This window comes from Ips typographus, linkage group LG6 (assembly GCF_016097725.1).
Source record: "Ips typographus isolate SLU linkage group LG6, UJ_Ityp_2.0, whole genome shotgun sequence".
In the NCBI taxonomy this organism is placed as follows: domain Eukaryota; kingdom Metazoa; phylum Arthropoda; class Insecta; order Coleoptera; family Curculionidae; genus Ips; species Ips typographus.
This window is the reverse complement of record NC_138427.1, coordinates 5,883,842-5,902,384: the sequence shown is the minus strand read 5'-3', so window position 1 is coordinate 5,902,384 and position 18,543 is coordinate 5,883,842. Positions and strand designations below refer to the sequence as shown.

The 18,543-nt window shown below is 36.9% G+C and overlaps 1 protein-coding gene across 2 annotated transcripts; it reads right to left on the bottom strand.

The window, feature by feature from the left end:
- Positions 1–1,169: 1,169 nt before the first annotated feature.
- Positions 1,170–18,499, bottom strand: LOC145730084 (helicase senataxin-like). Of its 2 annotated transcripts, XM_081981079.1 has the most exons (20): positions 18,358–18,499; positions 18,005–18,302; positions 17,150–17,299; positions 16,980–17,088; positions 10,117–10,862; positions 9,947–10,066; positions 6,391–6,578; positions 6,117–6,338; positions 5,995–6,062; positions 5,771–5,941; positions 5,398–5,642; positions 5,080–5,347; positions 2,939–3,072; positions 2,712–2,881; positions 2,520–2,664; positions 2,304–2,464; positions 2,021–2,248; positions 1,660–1,849; positions 1,531–1,566; positions 1,170–1,453 (listed from the first exon to the last, which is right to left on the bottom strand). In XM_081981079.1, exons 2-20 carry the CDS (start codon positions 18,179–18,181, stop codon positions 1,313–1,315), a joined length of 3,669 nt encoding a protein of 1,222 aa, XP_081837205.1. In that variant the 5' UTR covers positions 18,182–18,302; positions 18,358–18,499; the 3' UTR covers positions 1,170–1,312. The 2 variants fall into 2 exon arrangements, with proteins under 2 accessions (XP_081837205.1, XP_081837204.1); XM_081981078.1 differs by lacking the exons at positions 1,531–1,566; positions 18,358–18,499 and having other exon boundaries at positions 18,005–18,319.
- Between the last annotated feature and the right edge of the window lie 44 nt (positions 18,500–18,543).

The window sequence follows — 18,543 nt, the reverse complement described above, 5'->3', positions numbered from 1 at the left end:
CTACTATGTTCTATTAACGGAACATATTTCGTAACTTGATTACTTAGTGAAGTAATCAAGTTACGAATTAAAATTACATATCTTACTAATTAGTCTGCAAGGTTTTTAAAGAAATTTCATGCTTTGACGTATGTTGACCTGTAAATTCCGCTTCCCTTCTGTATTTTATATACAAAATTGAAGATTTTTTGACGTTTTTTATTACCTTTACTAGTCAGTAACAAAATTAACAAGGTTGCACGTAATATAGTCAAAATTTTACCCCTTGAGAATGACGTCAAGCAGGTGAAAAAACACGCATGTCTGGAATTAGATCACAAATTTTAACCTACAAATGCTTTGAAAAATTAGTTTTAGAGAGTTTCAGTTGACATCTGGAAACTGTTTCTTTTCGTACTCGAAAAAAAGCAGCACATTTAGAATTAGCATTTGGGCCTTCTCATTGTAGCACAGCATTTTTATACCTTTGATATTCGTTTAAATCAAAGTGACAGTAAATGTCAACGTTTTTAATTTGACAGGACGACAAAATTAACAACGTGCCTTTTTTGCTAAAATTGTTTATTTCATATGTTTGATATGCGATAAACAAAGATGTAAAAAGATGACGTCATTCTCAAAAGGTAAAAATCCAACTTTATCAGCAGAAATCTCTCTGTCAACGTCTGTCCTCCAGCCGCCATTTTCGCCAGCTCCTGAAGCATAAACCAACTCGTAACTTACCGGATATCTGTGAAAAAATGCCTAACTTGCAGAAAAATAGTCTGTTGGACTGTAGTATAATAAAAATATGTATTTATGTATATATAAATACTACACTTATTTGAAACGCCCTGTATAAAACCACCGTACAATCAAAGAACGCTAATGAACGGGGCTATCACGTGACGTTGAGCGGGCAGGGCTAAGTTGTCCCGTTTAGCCGCTAGAGGGCGTCAAAGTTGACACTCGCTTTTTGCTCAATATCTCTGAATTTTTACAACAAATGCCCCTCGATGGGATGCAACTTTTACTGTCTATACACTTTTCAAGTTAATAGTACAAAAATGTAAAAAACTCCATAAATTGAATTTCCGGAAATTTTACATCCCTGCCTTTACGGGATTTGTAACATCAAACTTTGGTTTTTAGAATGCATAATGCAGAAGTAAGGCTTTAAAAAATACGTATTACAAACATAAAGATATATTTCCTATTTAATAAAAAAAGTAACTAATTTTAGGCTTCACATGCGATTTCACACAAACAGCGCTGTTATCGGAAAAATAAGTCAAATCGACAAACACAAAAACGACAATTTCATAAACAAATCTTAAGTATATTCGCCTCGGCTGTTGCGTGTTTTAATCAGGTACCTTCTCAGATGTTCGATCGTTCTCGGATTTTGTTTGATGTCTAGCAAGACTTTCCGTCTCTTGGCATCCTCCCTGATATCGTACAGCAACGGGCATTCCTGCAAAACACACAAAATCAATCGATCATCCCGTAAAATGTCAGCGCACTTAATGGTCATTCTACGAAAAAAATTACCTCCTTTAAGAATTTCTGTACACTCCTAAATTGACTCTAGAAAAAACAGCCACCAATCAAAATCAAATAATGCAAACAAAAACGTCACCGGCATGCAAATAAAGTCTAAATCTCCGCTAAAAAAATTACCTTGAAAAGGGAGTAGTTTCCTATGATGTACAGAGCCTGTTTGGCCCTCGTTAAGGCCACGTTAAGCCGGTTCGGGTTCTGCAAGAACGAATTGGACGAATCGCGCACGCACGATATAATTATAATGTCCTTTTCGGAACCTTGGAAGCTGTCCACCGTGTTGATGGTTACCTGACAGTAGTCCTGACGTCTGACAGCCAAAAAATTATAGTGTAACACATACAAGAACAATCAAACTAAATTAGGATAACGTCACTGATGACAAGACAATTTTAAGTAAAAGCGGCAAAAGTGGTGTGACTGTAATTAATGACGCAACCACCATTTGTTGTGGTTTGCTCTGTATAAAATTGACACTTACCTAATATGACTGACCAACAAATCCTTTTGTGCATTATACGGGGTGATAATTCCTACCGTGTAGGAATTATTGCGATCCAACTTGTCGAATATGGTTTTCAGCAGTTTTTTAATCAAAATCACCTCGTCCATATTGGTGTAATCCTCCGAGTGACTGAGTTTCTCGCAGTTGAACACCAAATAAGGTCGTATTTCACTGGGGAGCTTGTTCGAAGGGTTTGCGCTCGTTCTGAAATTCCAACACTTTTCAACATTCCAACCACCCCCCAGAAAACCCGCCTAACCGTAATTTCCCTTCGTAGAAATGTTTGTTAGGAAAATCGCATATTTCCGGATGCATTCGGTACTGTTCCGTTAACATTCTGATGGGCGACCTGGGGTCCACACCGAAATTGTTGGCCAATCTGGTGAACAAACTCTCCCCAAAACCCAGTTTAACGGCTTCCTAAACAAAAACCCGTTAAATTGAACGTTTTTTTGGGTGAACTTAATAAGCGCACTCGACTCATTATGGTAGCGTTCAACTGTTGAGGATCACCAACCAGAACAAACTTGTCAATGCCTAAAACGACCGGCAAGAGACTTTCAATTTCGTGACACTGAGTGGCTTCGTCTATTACGCAGCAAGTAAACTTAATCAAACCCCTGAAATCATACCAAACTGTAAAGGAACAACTGAAAAACCCACTCACTTGTTGACCGCCTCAATAAGCCGGGCATTGATACAACTGTTCAAAGTGGTACAGATGATGTTGCTTTTTTCGATAATCAATTTCTCGCATTGCCTCAACTCCTTTTGGTATTGATCGCCCAATAAATGTTGGGCCACTTCGAGCAAGTTGTCTTTGCGTTCCCTGGCGGCCTACAATCACTTTCTGGTGTAATCAAAAAAAATAGGAAGAACCAGAGCAAGATTCACCTTGATTTCGGGATGATGCTGTAATTTGAGCGGTAAATGTTTTTCCGCCAGTTTGGGCAGACTGTAGTTGAGAACGTCCCTGTGGATGCTCGATTCCGGACCAATACGAACCAGTTTGATTTTTGGACGCATCTCTATTAAAAAACACAAAATAAGGCTGTTGTTTTATGGACTGGACTGCAAAATGCATCAGAAAATAGGAAAATTTTAGTTGATCATGTCATTGTTCTCTTCTGTAGTTCTTGTTGTGTTTATACAGTCAGATTTGCTTCTTCATGGGGTAACAGCTTTTGCAACACTTAAGATGACCAGTTTTGCTGGTTGCTAGTACTAAAGGTGTATTCGATTGGCAAGTTTAGTGCAAAACCAACGTAAATGTTTCCTGCTCTATCAAATGTCATTGAAACAGTACGGCGATATACTGGTTTTGCACTTAACATGCCAATTGAACCAAATTACAAAGTTGCCAAAATAGAGAACCATAACTTTCAGAAGTAAGAAAATCGTTTTATATTGCTAGAAGCTTCTACAAGTGCCTAACCTTCGAAGAATTTACTAAAATTGCTTCAAAATACTAGTGAGAACCTGCACAAAGTGTCCTAATTCTTCCAGGAAGGTTTTAAAATTACCAGAGGCCTCTATATACTAGTGAAAACCTCCTCAAAACTACAAGAAGTGTCTACAAATGTCCTAACCTTGCAAGAATTTTCTAAAATTGCCAAAGGCTTCTAAGTACTAGTGAGAACCTCTACAAGTATCCTAAATCTTCCAAGAATACTTTAGAATTGCCAGAGGCTTCTAAATACAAGAGAAAACCTCCACAAATTGTCTTAAATCTTCCAAGAAGGTTTTGGAATTACCAGAGGCCTTCAGATACTAGTAAAAACCTCCTCAAACTGCAAGAAACATCTACAAATGTCCTAACCTTCCTAATATTGCTAGAGGCTTCTAAATCTAGTGAAAACCTCCTCAAAACTGCAAGAATTGTCTACAAATGTCCTAAATCTTCCAAGAATGTTTTAAAACTGTCAAAGGCTTTCAGATACTAATAAAAAATCTCCCCAAAACTGTCCTAAACCGTCTACAAATGCCCTAACCTTTCAAGAATTTTCTAAAGTTGCTAGAGGCTTCTAAATACTAATGAGAACCTACACAAGCGTCCTAAATTTTCCAAGAAGGTTTTAGAATTACCAGAGGCCTCTAGATACTAATGAAAACCTCCTCAAAACTGCAAGAAGCGTCTACAAGTATCTTAATCTTCCAAGAATGTCCTAAAATTGCTTGAGGCTTCTAAATATTAGAGAAAACCTCCACAAAGTGTCCTAATTCTTCCAAGAAGGTTTTAGATTTACCAGAGGCCTCTAGATACTAGAAAATCCCTCCTCAAACTATAAGAAGTGTCTACAAATAATGTTCTAACCTTCCAAGAATTTTCTAAAATTGCTAGAAGCTTCTAAATACTAATGAGAACCTCCACAAAGTGTCCTAATTCTTCCAAGAAGGTTTTGGAATTACCAGAGGCCTTCAGATACTAGAAAAACCCTCCTCAAAACTGCAAGAAGCATCTAAAAATGTCCTAACCTTCCAAAACATTCCTAAAATTGCTAGAGACTGCTAAATCTAGTGAGAACCTCCATAAAGTGTCTTAAATCTTCCTGGAAGGTTTTGGAATTACCAGAGCCGTCTAGATACTAGTGAAAACCTTCTCAAAACAGCAAAAAGCGTCTAAATACTAATGAGAACCTCCACAAGTGTCCTGAAGCCTTCCCAAAACTGCTACGCCCTCTACAAGTCTGCTAAAACCCATTAGGAAGTATTTTTCAAACAAAATCCAGTATTTTGGCAAACTGCTAAAAAATCACTCTGTTTTTTTGTAAATGTTACAGCAGGTACTATACAGGGTGGTTCATCATGTGCAAAATGGTTGTTAAAACACACTTCGGGTGCATATTCTTGAAAGAGGGAAGGGAATTATCAAGAAAAAGATCTGTAGAATGTGACAGGAACCCGTCATTGTCAGCTTCTTCTGTCACATTCTATCAACACTTCTCTTGAGAATTCCATTCCCTGCTTTCAAGAATAGTCCTCCAGGTGAGTCAAAAAAGTCACATAATGCTCTGAAAAAGCTACACAATACTCACCAGTTGGTAAATTGTTTCGTGCAGCACCAATTTTAAAAATCAAGTTATCGACGGCCGTGTTGGACGGTGCCGTCAATAAAACCATCGGATTGCCGCCGTCTGTCCGGTGTTTGTCCGCAAACAGGATTTGTTGCAGCAAATTGACGATCACGGTGGATTTGCCGGTGCCCGGGGGCCCTTTGACGCAATAAATTCCCGGCCGATTTCCCGTACACAAACTGGCCGCCTCCAACACGATCATTTTCTGCTCTTTGTTCCAGTTGTTACTCTGAAATGACATTTAAAATTGCCTGAAAATTGTTGTTAGAAACTACGAACCGGAAATCTGACTTCGCGATGGGTGATTGGAAATTTGTAGTCGCTGGCCTGGGGTTTTAAAATCATTTTGCACAAAGGAGACTGTTTCGTCTCTTTCATTGTTCTGATTAGCATCAAGTATGTTCTGATGTTGATGAGTGGCTTGATTAAATGCGTCATTTTAGTGTTTAGTTCCAATTCGGGTTGATAGCGCGTCATCACGGTAAATTCCAGTATAGTATGAGGATTTGGTCCGTTGAGCAATTCTGTGCATAATATGGTGTCAATTAAGGTGTAAAGCCTGCCCTATTCATGGAATATTGACGTTTTACTGAATTGTTGGTAATGAATTTTTGATTCCATGGATAGGGTAGGATTATAAGACAAAACGTACGATCAATAGAGTGTCTGGCCCCTTTAGCAACCAACGATATGCGGCAACTCTGTACAAACCCAAAATTCAGACTGAGCACGTGACTTTTGTTTTTCATGACGCATTCTAGCATCACAAAATCTTCTGGTTTGTAATAGTTTCCGCGCGTCACGTCCTCCTTGGAAATGACCGCTAATACCACCAAAAGTTTAGTAAAATATGATACTAAAATTTTAATTACTCACAAATACAGTCCAAAATCAGACTGTCATTAACCACTCTGGCGTGTTGTATTTTCATCTTGCTTGGGGTACTGTAAAAACCAAGTTTTCTGTCATTTTTTGTAAAAGCTGCGAAACCGACTCACCCGTTGCTATCGCGAAACGCTTTGTACAAACACTGCCAGCTCTCCATCAGCACCATTTTCGAGAAAGTATCGTAGTATTGATGGAAACTGTCAAAAGTGGCGGGGATTTTTTTCGGTAACTTAATGATTGGTGTTGTCACGTCGTTTTGCACTTGTTCCAGCAATCGGTTGGGAATCCAGTGCACCATTTCCCGAATTATGTCGTTCACTTCCGGCAAACGTCTGCAACACTCGAGTAGTATAAGGATTTAGTGAGATTTTTACTTTGGCCAACCTGTTGTTAGGGGTGTTGCGGATAGGACCGCCATTGCTCCACATTAACAGTTTGGACGCTTCTTTTTGCCAATTTTGGATTGGCCATAGGTTCTGCACTGAATTATGATCATTTACCTGATGTGAATCGGTGGCTGGTCGTTCCATTTGTAAAGTACCCTTTGAACTGCCTGCACTAGCTGAATTTCCCTGTAAAGACGCTCCTATAAAACACCCTAACCTAACCTAAGTTATTTCTAGCCTTAAAAGTCAACTTTTACACTATTTTTAGTAGTAAAAAATGAGTTTTATGTGCAACAATCTTTGTCTCGATTTCCAGACTGTTTTTAGTATTTGAAATCCAATTTCAGACACTCAACATTGAATTGCAGTTTAAAAAAACTTCCTAGTAGTAAACAACAAGTTTTTAGACTGTTCAGTTTGTCACTACCTATACAGGGTGTCCCACGACGAAAGACCTCGATTGATATTGGAAAAAGTATAAATAGGAGAGTTTTGAAAATTTGGTAGGATACTGATGTGGGCATGCCCAATCCAACTAAAATATTTTCAAGATGGTTGCACTTCCGCTTATACCGGAAGTCGATCACAACTTTCTTATTTTAAATAGAACACCCTATATATTATTACATATTTGGATTCCTCACAAAATTCTGACCAACTTTTGTATAGAATGCCCTATGCCTATCTCTAGCCGTTTTCGAAATATTTGATGTTTTTCCAAAAAAGTGACAGTTGCAACGCTCAACATATTTTTGTACTATGTTAAAACCGTATTTCATTTTGCAATGAAACTTTGGGTTATTGTAAATAAAGGATCGTTTTATTAAACTGAGGGTGCGTAATGCGTCATTTGCATACAGGGTCGTCAAAAAAAAATCATAAAGTTGCCACTAAAAAAAATGAAAAATCTCAAGTTTTTTAAATAGAAACCCACATTTTTTATGACGGAATCATTTTGAGCATTAAAAATTACTATAAGTTTCAATTTACTTGCCTATACCTAAATCCAACCCATTTCGTTTTATTTGAGAATAAACATTTTTTTATTAGGCTGCATGGTTGGGATTAGCTGGTACTCTAGTTAGCCATGCTTTTGACACACGGTGATATTGGAGAACTGCAAAGCATGTTATGTTGAGCGTTGCAACTGTCACTTTTTTGGAAAGACATCAAATATTTCAAAAACGGCTAGAGATAGGAATAGGGCATTGTACACAAAAGTTGGTTAGAAATTGCAATTTCTACATTTGTATTATTAAGGATTGGTTTTGTTTTAATAACTTTTATCTTCACAGATCCCGTATTCTTAAAATTTTCAATTATTTGCTTGACAGCTTTTCGTGATGGCTTTGGTTTTTCTGGATAACGAGCGGCAAATACCTCACATGTTCTACTCACAACTTTATCACATTCTCCGTAAATAATAAACAGATTTAAGTAATCTTGGTTTGAATAACGTAACCGCGACGGCATATTTGCAGTTGTCAAAACACTCAAAACTAGTGTTATTAACATGCCCTGCAAATCTCCAATATCACCGTGTGTCAAAAGCATGGCCAACTAGAGTACCAGCTAATTCCAACCATGCAGCCGAGCATGCAGCCTAATAAAAAAATGTTTATTCTCAAATAAAACGAAATGGGTTGGATTTAGGTATAGGCAAGTAAATTGAAACTGATAGTAATTTTTAATGCTCAAAATGATTCCGTCATAAAAAATGGGGGTTTCCATTTAAAAAACTTGAGATTTTTCATTTTTTTTAGTGGCAAGTTTATAATTTTTTTTTGACGACCCTGTATACAAATGAGTCGTTACGCACCCTCAGTTTAATAAAACGATCCTTTATTTACAATAACCCAAAGTTTCATTGCAAAATGAAATACGGTTTTAACATAGTACAAAAATATGTTGAGCGTTGCAACTGTCACTTTTTTAGAAAAACCTCAAATATTTCGAAAACGGCTAGAGATAGGCATAGGGCATTCTATACAAAAGTTGGTCAGAATTTTGTGAGGAATCCAAATATGTAATAATATATAGGGTGTTCTATTTAAAATAAGAAAGTTGTGATCGACTTCCGGTATAAACGGAAGTGCAACCATCTTGAAAATATTTTAGTTGGATTGGGCATGCCCACATCAGTATCCTACCAAATTTTCAAAACTCTCCTATTTATACTTTTTCCAATATCAATCGAGGTCTTTCGTCGTGGGACACCCTGTATAGTCTATTGAATGCCAGTAAAAATTAGTCCAAAAATCTTGGATTTTTTTACTATTTTCAGTGTCAAAAATTAACCTCACAGATGGCCAGATTTGAATACTTTCTAATCGTTTTAAAGTAAAACGTACAATAACTCAGGTAGAAATTTTACTTGTGACTTGTCATAAGAACGTGTTAGGGCTTCCAAGTTCCGGGACTGAATTGAAAAGTCCTGGGACTGGTCCGATAGTCCCGAAAAATGTGAAAACTAACAAAAAAAATTATGTTTTTAATAAAATTACAGACACTTCTCTACACAGGTCCCGGGATTTCAAAATCACCCAGAATCCCGGGAAATCCCGGCATTGGAAGCCCTAGTACGTGTTCCAAATTTAATCAAAATTGCTCTAACAGTTATAGAAAAAACAAGGTTTTTTTAAACTGATATCTGGAGATCTGTATCTTCCTAGTTGTGGACACTAGACCACAACCACTGTACGTGGAATTTCATTAAAAACAAAAATTAATAATGCTAACAATCCAGAATAACTTTTCTGACAGTAAACTGTCTTTTCTAATTTGATTAGTAGTTGGTGATTGGTCAAAAAAACAGCAGCAAGCTAAAAGTTGCTTTTTTTGACCAATCACGTAATCCGTTTAGGATTGCAGGTAGAAAAACGTGTTAATGGAAAATTTCTCCTAAATTACCAGACAATATTGAATTGAATAAAGTAAAAGACCAGATTTTGTCCAGTTAGTCTAACCTAATTTCCGTCCGTATCTCCTAAACGGTTTGACCGATCGAAATTGGGTTTTCACTATTCGAATCAGCTACTAAACTTGTATCTTTGACAGATGTAACTGTCAAATTTGGCTAACATTAAATCACCACAAAAAAAATGGCAAAACGAACTGTCAACAGTATACAGGTGTAGTAAATCCAAAACCGACCATACAGTAAACGAAAAAAATACCAAGTAGGCCGTATTTTTAGTACGCTGTTGCCAAAATCCAATACCGTCGACAAAATTAATTTTTAGTTTACTTCTTTTACTTTCTTACTTATTTCGTTTACTGTCTTTGTCCCACGCATGCAATTATCTACGTTTCTCTGTCAGTTACACGGTTTTGGATTTACCACACCTGTATATTTTTGAAATTGCAAGAGAATGATCTATCAATTAATCTGAAAATATGTTCTATTAAAAATTAACTAAAATTGTCAAATTAGAAGTATTTAAAGGTACTTCAAAACTTGACCATACAGAGTGCAGTTACAAATTTTATTTGGCTTTTTTTGATGACAATTTAAGAACTGACAGATCCAAGTTAACTTGAAAATTTTCACTTACTGAACATGCTTCCACCGCAGCTGGTTCTTCTGGTGGCGCGTCCAGACTTTTCCTGCTCCTTTTCCTCTTCGGACCATCCAAATCAAGCGATGTTTCCGTATTACTCGTCAGGGAAGTTGTCTGCAAATACTAACTGCAAAAATACGTAATTTAAACATTTCGTGACTTACCGACACGGGAACGGTTTTAGGTTCTTCCAGGATTTTTCGTGGTCTACCCCTTTTTCTCTTTTCTCCAGCGTTGCCAAGTTTATTCGTAGCTAATGTTAACGAAATGGTGGGTGGAGGTGTTCGTACTCTTAAACGTTTGCATTTCCTGTATAAAGTTTTCCTTGGTTCAGGTTGTACGGTTGAAGATGATGTGGAACCGGTTAATTCTTTTAGCTTTTTACGTCCTTCTTCTTTAAGACTGCTATTAAATTCCATGTGAGGACTGTTGCTTCTTGGTGATTGACGATTGACTGGTTCATCTTCAAACAAACGCGACAAATCGTCGATTGCTCCGAGCACTTCGTTGTCTGCGTTTGGTTCAACTGTGTCCTCAAGTAATTCGAAGATTTCTTGAGTGTTTTGAAATCCGCCCGAGTTTTCGTCATCCGAATCAATCAAATCGGCGTTTACCACCACGCCATCGTTGCAGTAGTCCATTTCGGCCAGTTCGTTTTTAATTTTTTGGTAAACGTCGTCCGAAACTCGATCACTCACAATCTGGGACATTTGCAGTATTTGACTGCAGGAAAAGTCCATATCTTCTGCGTCGTCCGTTATGTCGATCACTATAGGGTTGTCAGTGGTTTCTGCAACCGGTTTATCCAGTTCTATTGCCGATATAACAAGTTCATTTTGTGCCAAAGCCATTTTTACCGGATTTGGGGATTGTTCAGGTTTTGTTTGTGTTTTTTCATTGGCTAAAGAACCACAGACAAACTAATATATACAGACGGTCAGCCAAATGGTTAAAAAACGAAACGCTAAATGGAGACCCTTTGCTGTTCAACAGTCTCCATCGGCGAATCGACGGTATCTATTTCGAGCGTCTCATAACAGATGGCAGTGCAGCCAGTAAATTTTTCTGCAGTTTGGCTCTTGTTTGAAGGCATAATTACGCAACGTTGCCTGGTATTGCTAGAATTCTTTGTACCATCCGAAATTTTTTTAAATGATCATTGCAATTTGCTTATATTGTTTTATTAAGAAATATTAAGATATTGAGGGTAACTAGGAATCGTGTTATTGGAGTTAGAACAGATAAAACTTTATTTAGAACGTATTTAAGTTTATAATTGGCACTGTATTTACGGATAATGTTTTCCCGCCAAATTCATCAAAACTGTTGCTATTTGTTAACCGTACGTGCGTGCAGACATCGGTAGTGGAAGTTTAACTTTTGTGTTATTTATTTATTTTTTTCTGCTCACATAGATATCTGATATTTACAAATATGTCGGGAAATGTGTGCAAGTACTTAAACTGTGGAAAAAGTGGTCGTGACGGTGTCCGATTATTTAGATTTCCCCATAAGAACCCTGAACTTTGTCGAAAGTGGGTGATTTACTGCGGTATGGGCTATTTTTAACTAAAAATGTTCTTATTTAGCTTGCTTTAATGTAGTGCCGCATGATGCTTTTCTGTATTAACCTATTACCTTACTTAAAAGTTAAAAGACTATTTAAAAACCCATTGTCGCACTTTGCAATAGGTATTCAATTTGTTCAGGGTCATGCCTTCTTTAATATTATTGTCGATCAATATTATTGACTATATTGACTATCCTACGAATAGGTAGGTAGGTACACTTTTATAATACAGGGTGATGCTTAATAACATGATAATATTCTACTAATTAGTACTATATTCATATCATAGACTAGACTTGCACATGTTTTAATGTGCAAACAATTTGGTAATTTTAACCAGTGGCGTTCGTACAGATTTTGCATTAAATAGGATTTATTGAAAAAAATTATGCGTTATTGCATAAGTTCTTAGTTAATAAAATAAACAAGGAGCTGCTTTTTTATAAATATTCGAGAAATATTATTTGAGGTTGTTCTATTATAATTATTATTATTATAAATACTATTTGTAACTGATAAACTTTGTTTCTTTGGATAGGTAACAGTATTATAAGCTCGAGTATAAAATAAAAAAAATTAAGTTTTGTTTATAATCAACATCAGTAAACAGAAATTTATTAGTAGATTATAACATTTTGTGACGCTATTTATTCGGGAGTTCGAATTAAAGTATGTTCTAGAACAAAAGTTAATGAGAATTGCCTCGGGCGCCACCTGGTTTAAAGAAAGTAATTAGAATTTTCGAAATGTGAACCAGGAAACACAATTCGTATGCCTTGGTAGCTTTTATACAGCTGGAGACAAGGTTCCCGACAATCTGTGGTAACAGTGGTTCAGTTGGTGACAACGCAAATAAAAGCCAAAAGTACCAATCAACTAACGTATATTCTCTGTGATTAACTTAAAATGCCAGCAAACTTAACTAGAGCAAATACTTATGCAAACAAACGTATCTTAAATCCCCCCTCCCCTTAATTAAACAAGAACGAGAGTGAGAGTGTGCAACTTAGTTACGGTACGGGTCGGATGCGATGCAAAACAGGTCAACGGTATAATGCAGAAAGTTAAAAAGCCACGCAGTGCAATGAATGTTACAGGTACAAAATGAATCAAAGTTAATTACAGGGTCAATGCAGGTCTACGTTTACAACTAAGCAATTAACCGTCCTAGTGCAAATAAAGTTACGGTGTCACGGGTCGGTAAAAGAGTTGTAACAGGGTATTACTGAACCACCCGGTCTTTACGAGCCTTGTAGTGGTTCTTGTTGGCAACGGGATCTAGAAACTTGCCTCCTACGCCCGGTCTAGCGAACCATGTAGCGTAGTCAACAAAAGACAGGGCCAGGAAGTGCGGCCGGACTACTAAATGACACAAACGCCCGGTCTAGCGAACCATGTAGCGTTTGTGTTGAAGGTGGAACTATCGTGTAGCGCCCGGTCTAGCGAACCTCGACGCTACAGAGTGAACTAGGGCCGGAAATTGGCCTATCGGGGAAAAGTATACAAACACCCGGTCTAGCGAACCATGTAGTGTTTGTATAGAAGCCTACAGTGCCGGATATATGGCGTAGCACCCGGTCTAGCGAGCCACGATGCTACTGAAGTAAAAGGGCCGGAAAAATGGCCGGACTGGGACTAACGGTGCAAACGCCCGGTCTAGCGAACCATGTAGCGTTTGCAATGAAAACAGGTGACGTGAACGTTACAGCAGCGCCCGGTCTAGCGAGCCACGACGCTACAACAAACGGCGGTACAGGGTTGGAGTAAACAGGGAACGAACACCCGGTCTAGCGAGCCTCGGTGTTCAAATAACAGGTACACAGTGCACTAGGAGAGCTAACCACTAAACAGGTATACTTACTGTGTTGCGGCGGTGCTGCTGGGAGGTTGAGATGTTGCTCGGGGGAGCTAGCGATCTCAACAGAGCACGAACTGACGGCGCACGCCAGTTTTATAGTCAGTCCGATTCCCCACTTTCGGGTAGTGGGAAACACGGCCCTACTCGAGTGACGCGTACAGAACCGCAGTACTGCAGGAAAACGGTACGCTTCGGCCAACCTAGCCGGCTACGTCAACTCGCGAATTATAATTACAAGGAAAGCCGTAAACCATTAAATTCCTATTGCGCGCTTACAAACTGCAGCGTTGTTGTAAACCCTGTAATTCTACCAATGGTTTCCAACAAGAATGGTAAAAATCGGACTGGCCAATCCTGAGAAAATATAATAACTTAATAATACGGCTTATCGTATTTTGGCAACGTACTAACACTGGTCACTTTACTAAACGGCTTCTATTAATAGATCCCTTATCTGCATATCGCCGCAAATCCAACGGTACTAACGGACGGCTTAGTAAACCAAACAGAAAAATATTCGTAACTTCGTTACAATTTCATTTTTTCAAACAAAAGGTGTTATGTCGAATAGGCACCACATTTTTTCGATTTTAGAGAGTTACAACCATTTGAGAAGAAATAATTACCTAAACTATCAAACAAGAGAACGAGTACTCGGAATTAAAAATCATAAACGCTGGAGTCCCCCAAGGCAGTGTCCTTGGACCAGTGCTATACTTGTTATATACTTGCGACATACCTGTAACAGACAACGTAAAACTAGCAACATTTGCTGACGATACTGCAGTTCTAGCAGTAGGAAATTCCATAGAAGAGACAACTGCCAATCTTCAATATGCAGTAAATGCCATAAACGCGTGGACTGCACAGTGGCGGATTAAATTAAATGAAAATAAATCTGTTCATATGAATTTTACAAATAGAAAAGTAAACCATCTTTCAGTGCAATTAAACAACAATATAATTCCTCGCAAACAAACTACTAAATATTTAGGTCTTAACCTTGATGTCAAGCTTAAATGGAAAGTTCACGTTAAAATGAAAACTGAACAATTAAAACTCAAATATAAAAGCATGTATTGGCTACTGGGAAGAGATTCGCAGCTTTCCATCAAAAACAAACTACTGGTTTACCAGCAGGTCCTTAAACCAGTGTGGACATATGGCCTTCCGTTGTGGGGTTGTACCAAACCAAGCAATTACAATTGCCTACAAGTGTTTCAGAATCGGGTACTAAGGAACATTGTAAATGCACCCTGGTATGTTCGGAATGAGGATCTGCATCGGGAGCTACAGGTGCGGACAGTCAAAGAAGAAATAGCGATAGCAGCCAGGAGACATGAAGAAAGACTCCACAACCATCCGAATGTTGAAGCGCTTCAACTGCTAGACAACCAGAACACAGTGAGGAGGCTCAAAAGAACTAAACCGTTTGAGCTTGTGAACCTGTGAAGTGAACTGTGAAAAAGCAGAGTACAGTGCGGGTTAGGCACAACAGTTGACCAGGTGCGAAACACGCGAAAACCTGTGATGGACCGCTGGGAATGTCACAGTTAAATCACTGTAGTAAATTAGGTTATATTTAGGATGCTTGTTAATCTTAAGATTAGGTGCATCACAAAACTTAAAAAAAAAAAAATAAAAAAAAAAAAAAAAAAAAAAAAACCTAAACTATTATTTTTGACAGCATATACTTTCTGATTCGAGAACCATCCCATAGCATTTCCTCAATTATAGGAAACAATATAGGTAATGTGGATGTAGGTATATCCTCATCAATTTGCTTAGTCCGATAAAAACTTGAGGCAAAGCTTTTTTGTGTTAAATAAGCTGGAATACATTTCTTTAAATCACTAAAAATCTACATTTATTTATCAGTTGTTGATTTCTAGTTTAAATGTTAAAATAAATCATGTTACCCTAGAAATTTAAATCGCTACTGGTTTGTTCTTTAACTTTAAATTGAGTAAAAGCGTCTTATTTATTTTCAAAACTAGACGCTTTGGCAATTGATTACCATAAATGAGTGAATCTTGTTCGTTGTTGAAATCAAGAAAAAATATTGTAATACAAAGTACATGCATCCAGGATAAGAAGAACCATTAATGGGGATCTTATAAACGGTTAGAGGTCTGTGGAATTATTAACTTAAACTTAAAAGTGAAAGAAAAAAATGTTTTCCAATTCCAAAAATAAAAGTTTAAATTAAAAAAAAGTAAAGTTTAATACATCAATATATTCGGAAAAAAAGACCTATTTTAAAAAATTAGTTGATGGTTCCACAAAGACGAAGCGTGGGACCAAAAAACTAACCACGCCAGTTTAAAGAGCATTAAAAGTGGCGGTAGAGAAGTGTCATTAGTTTTGATCAGGTTCAATATTAGCTTCACAAAAACATACAATCTAAATTTAAAAAATTCATTTCTTTCAAAAACCGAACAAAAAGATGTTTTAATGTCATTTTATAAGGCCATGATTACCGAACTTATCTCCCATGTTCAACCAAATCTGTATCTGTAATCGTTTTCAAGATCTCCATAGTGGCTCGCTATATCGTGAACACTTTTGCTAAAGAATGGATTTTTTCTTTGTCATTACACATACAGAATTCATTAAGTAGAAATATTTTAAAAGAACTTCAAATCTCGTTTAGAATTTGCTTTAACTTTTACACCGTTACTTCTTGTAACAATGTGAATCATTGCTTTTTTATTTGAAAAGACCACTTTGTTAGGTAATTTTTATTTTTCTATTTTAGGTAGATTATTATTTATTAATAATTATTATTATTGTCTGCTTACGCTGTGGTTTAATGTATAGTCTAGAAGACAATGAAGAAGTGTCATATCACATGTGTATTCAAAAAACAACATAATTTAAAAAATGTTCAACGTAAATTTGAATTTCTCTTATTATTCAGTACTTTTCAATTTGATTGATTTTATGTATCAATCAATAAAAAAAATTCACACATAAATCCCAAAATGTTGCATTCCGTATTACACTTATTATTTTCTGCGATTTCTACACAACGCTGATGAGTTTCAATAAAAACGAAACAATTGATATAAACACAACGGAAAATTGCATTATTCTCAGAGTATATTTTAATAATTGTCATTAGAAAGTAATTTTTCAACTACTATAATGACCGAAACAATCAGTAATTTCACTTAGAGTATTTAATTTAATTTAATATCAATGTAATAATCTTTGTCTAATGTACTATTCCTTAAAATTAGGTAGAATTTTTAACACGTACTATTTTAGATTAAATTTAATTATTTGCAAGCATACGTACAAAATGCGCTCGGCTTTTTTTCTTATTTCTATTCCGTACCGACCCGTCGCGTCGCGCCGGTGATTTGATGCAGTTGTATAATCATAAATGCCGTGCGCCGAACGCGTCTCTGCAGAAATATGGCAACACTGCGGAAAACAAATTTCGCTCGTTCAGACGATCGCAGCCGATTACGCATGAGTCATCACAATATTTTAAAACAATTTATTAGTCTGACTGGTCTGGCGCCTTCACCAAAATTATATGGCTTCCATTTGCTCTGACCGTCTGTATATATTAGTTTGTCTGTGTAAAGAACACACACTTGAAATTGCAATTTCAGATAAAGCATCTTTACTGTTTGTCATGGATTTCTGATTTTTCTGTTCCAAGGGCACCGAAGTGGATGCTATGGCGCTTTCCACAGTCTAACCCAAACAAAAATTTTACATTTACAATATTCAAGGGAAAGTTACACAAGAAACCTACTTGAAGCACCTCAAAAAGACATCCTTTTTGTATCTCACTTTGGGCGTATTTCTGCTTGGAGATACCGAATCCGATCAGATCGCCCGGAGACAATTTATGCATCGTGTACACAGGAATTTTTGTTCCATTGACAAAAGTGCCATTAACACTCTAAAAAAAAATGGCCAGAAATGGTTTAAATAGAACCCATTGAAAGCTACCAATTAGTTTTGAGATTAAGGAGGGTGACCTAATTTCACATTAACCATAATTGAACCACCTGTCAAATTACTTCATTGTGACGTCACATATTAGCTCTGTTTACTCCATAGAGTAAGTAAGCCTATGGCTGCATTCGTTTTCAAGCTCCATGAAAACGAATGCAGCCTGTATTATCTTATCAGTTTTGTCAGCTGAAACTATTAAAAAAAAAACAATCTGGTGGAATTATCATACTATTTGTTAAATGTATTATGAAAATAATTCTTGAAAAGCTTTTTGCAAGTACCAATGAAAAAAAAACACAAATAAGGACATAATCATTGTTAGTAAGCAATCTAACTTGAACCCTGCAGAATTTTATTCCACACTGAACACTGAAGAATGTTGTTTATATTTAAGGCCTGCATTAAGTGCCAAAAAGGTCTTATTACAGTTTTTATGGTCAAACACTTGCAACTGTTTGACCATAATAAGGCATTTTGGCACTTGCAAGGTTATAGAAATGTAGACTTGATTTTAATATGATAAGAATGAAATATCTAAATCAACAAGAGTTGAGAGTGACCAATCAAAAGGCTTTATTGTGATATACTCCTCCAATCTTATATGGGGAACAATCTTATAAAGAAATTTGCTTTTTTGTCTATGACTTACATGAAGGGCTTGAATCCAAAGATGTCCTTCCATCAAAAAAAGATTGGCATGCGACCTAGACACTCCAGTACTTGGCAGGAACACTTGGGCCTCACGACAACGTCCTACCAAACTGTGGGCCTGCTTCAGGTTTATTATATTGGATGTGGAGTATTGCTTTAAACTCCAGGATGCCATTATGATTTTGTTTGGAATCGCGTTAAAGGTTATCGGCCACCGTTTTAATTTGCGACTGCTAAAGCAGCTAACACTAGACTTAATATAGCGTTGAAAAATAGGTATGCATGGCTGCGAATAACTGAAATTCTTATTAACAGGAAAGGCGGCAAACAAGTTGAAAAAAGTATACTTACACATCAACGACCAATCAGAATAATCGGTAAAACGCAGCACGTGACCACTTTAAAGACCGCAGGCAAACTGGCATGTGATGTTTGTTAGTTTATGCTATTATTTGTGATTATATTAGTTATCATTAAATATGCTCTTTTTTAGGTACACGAACCGTTTTAGAGCTCAAGAAAAAAGGTCAAAAGCAT

Bases quoted from the DNA above. Each gene is read 5' to 3' on its own strand.
- LOC145730084 (XM_081981079.1), bottom strand. From the start codon at position 18,181: ATGGCATCCTGGAGTTTAAAGCAATACTCCACATCCAATATAATAAAC. The intron at 2,665-2,711 runs GTGAGTGGGTTT...GTATGATTTCAG, and splicing joins CTTATTGAGGCGGTCAACAA to GGGTTTGATTAAGTTTACTT. The intron at 2,249-2,303 runs GTTAGGCGGGTT...TTGGAATTTCAG, and splicing joins TTCTACGAAGGGAAATTACG to AACGAGCGCAAACCCTTCGA.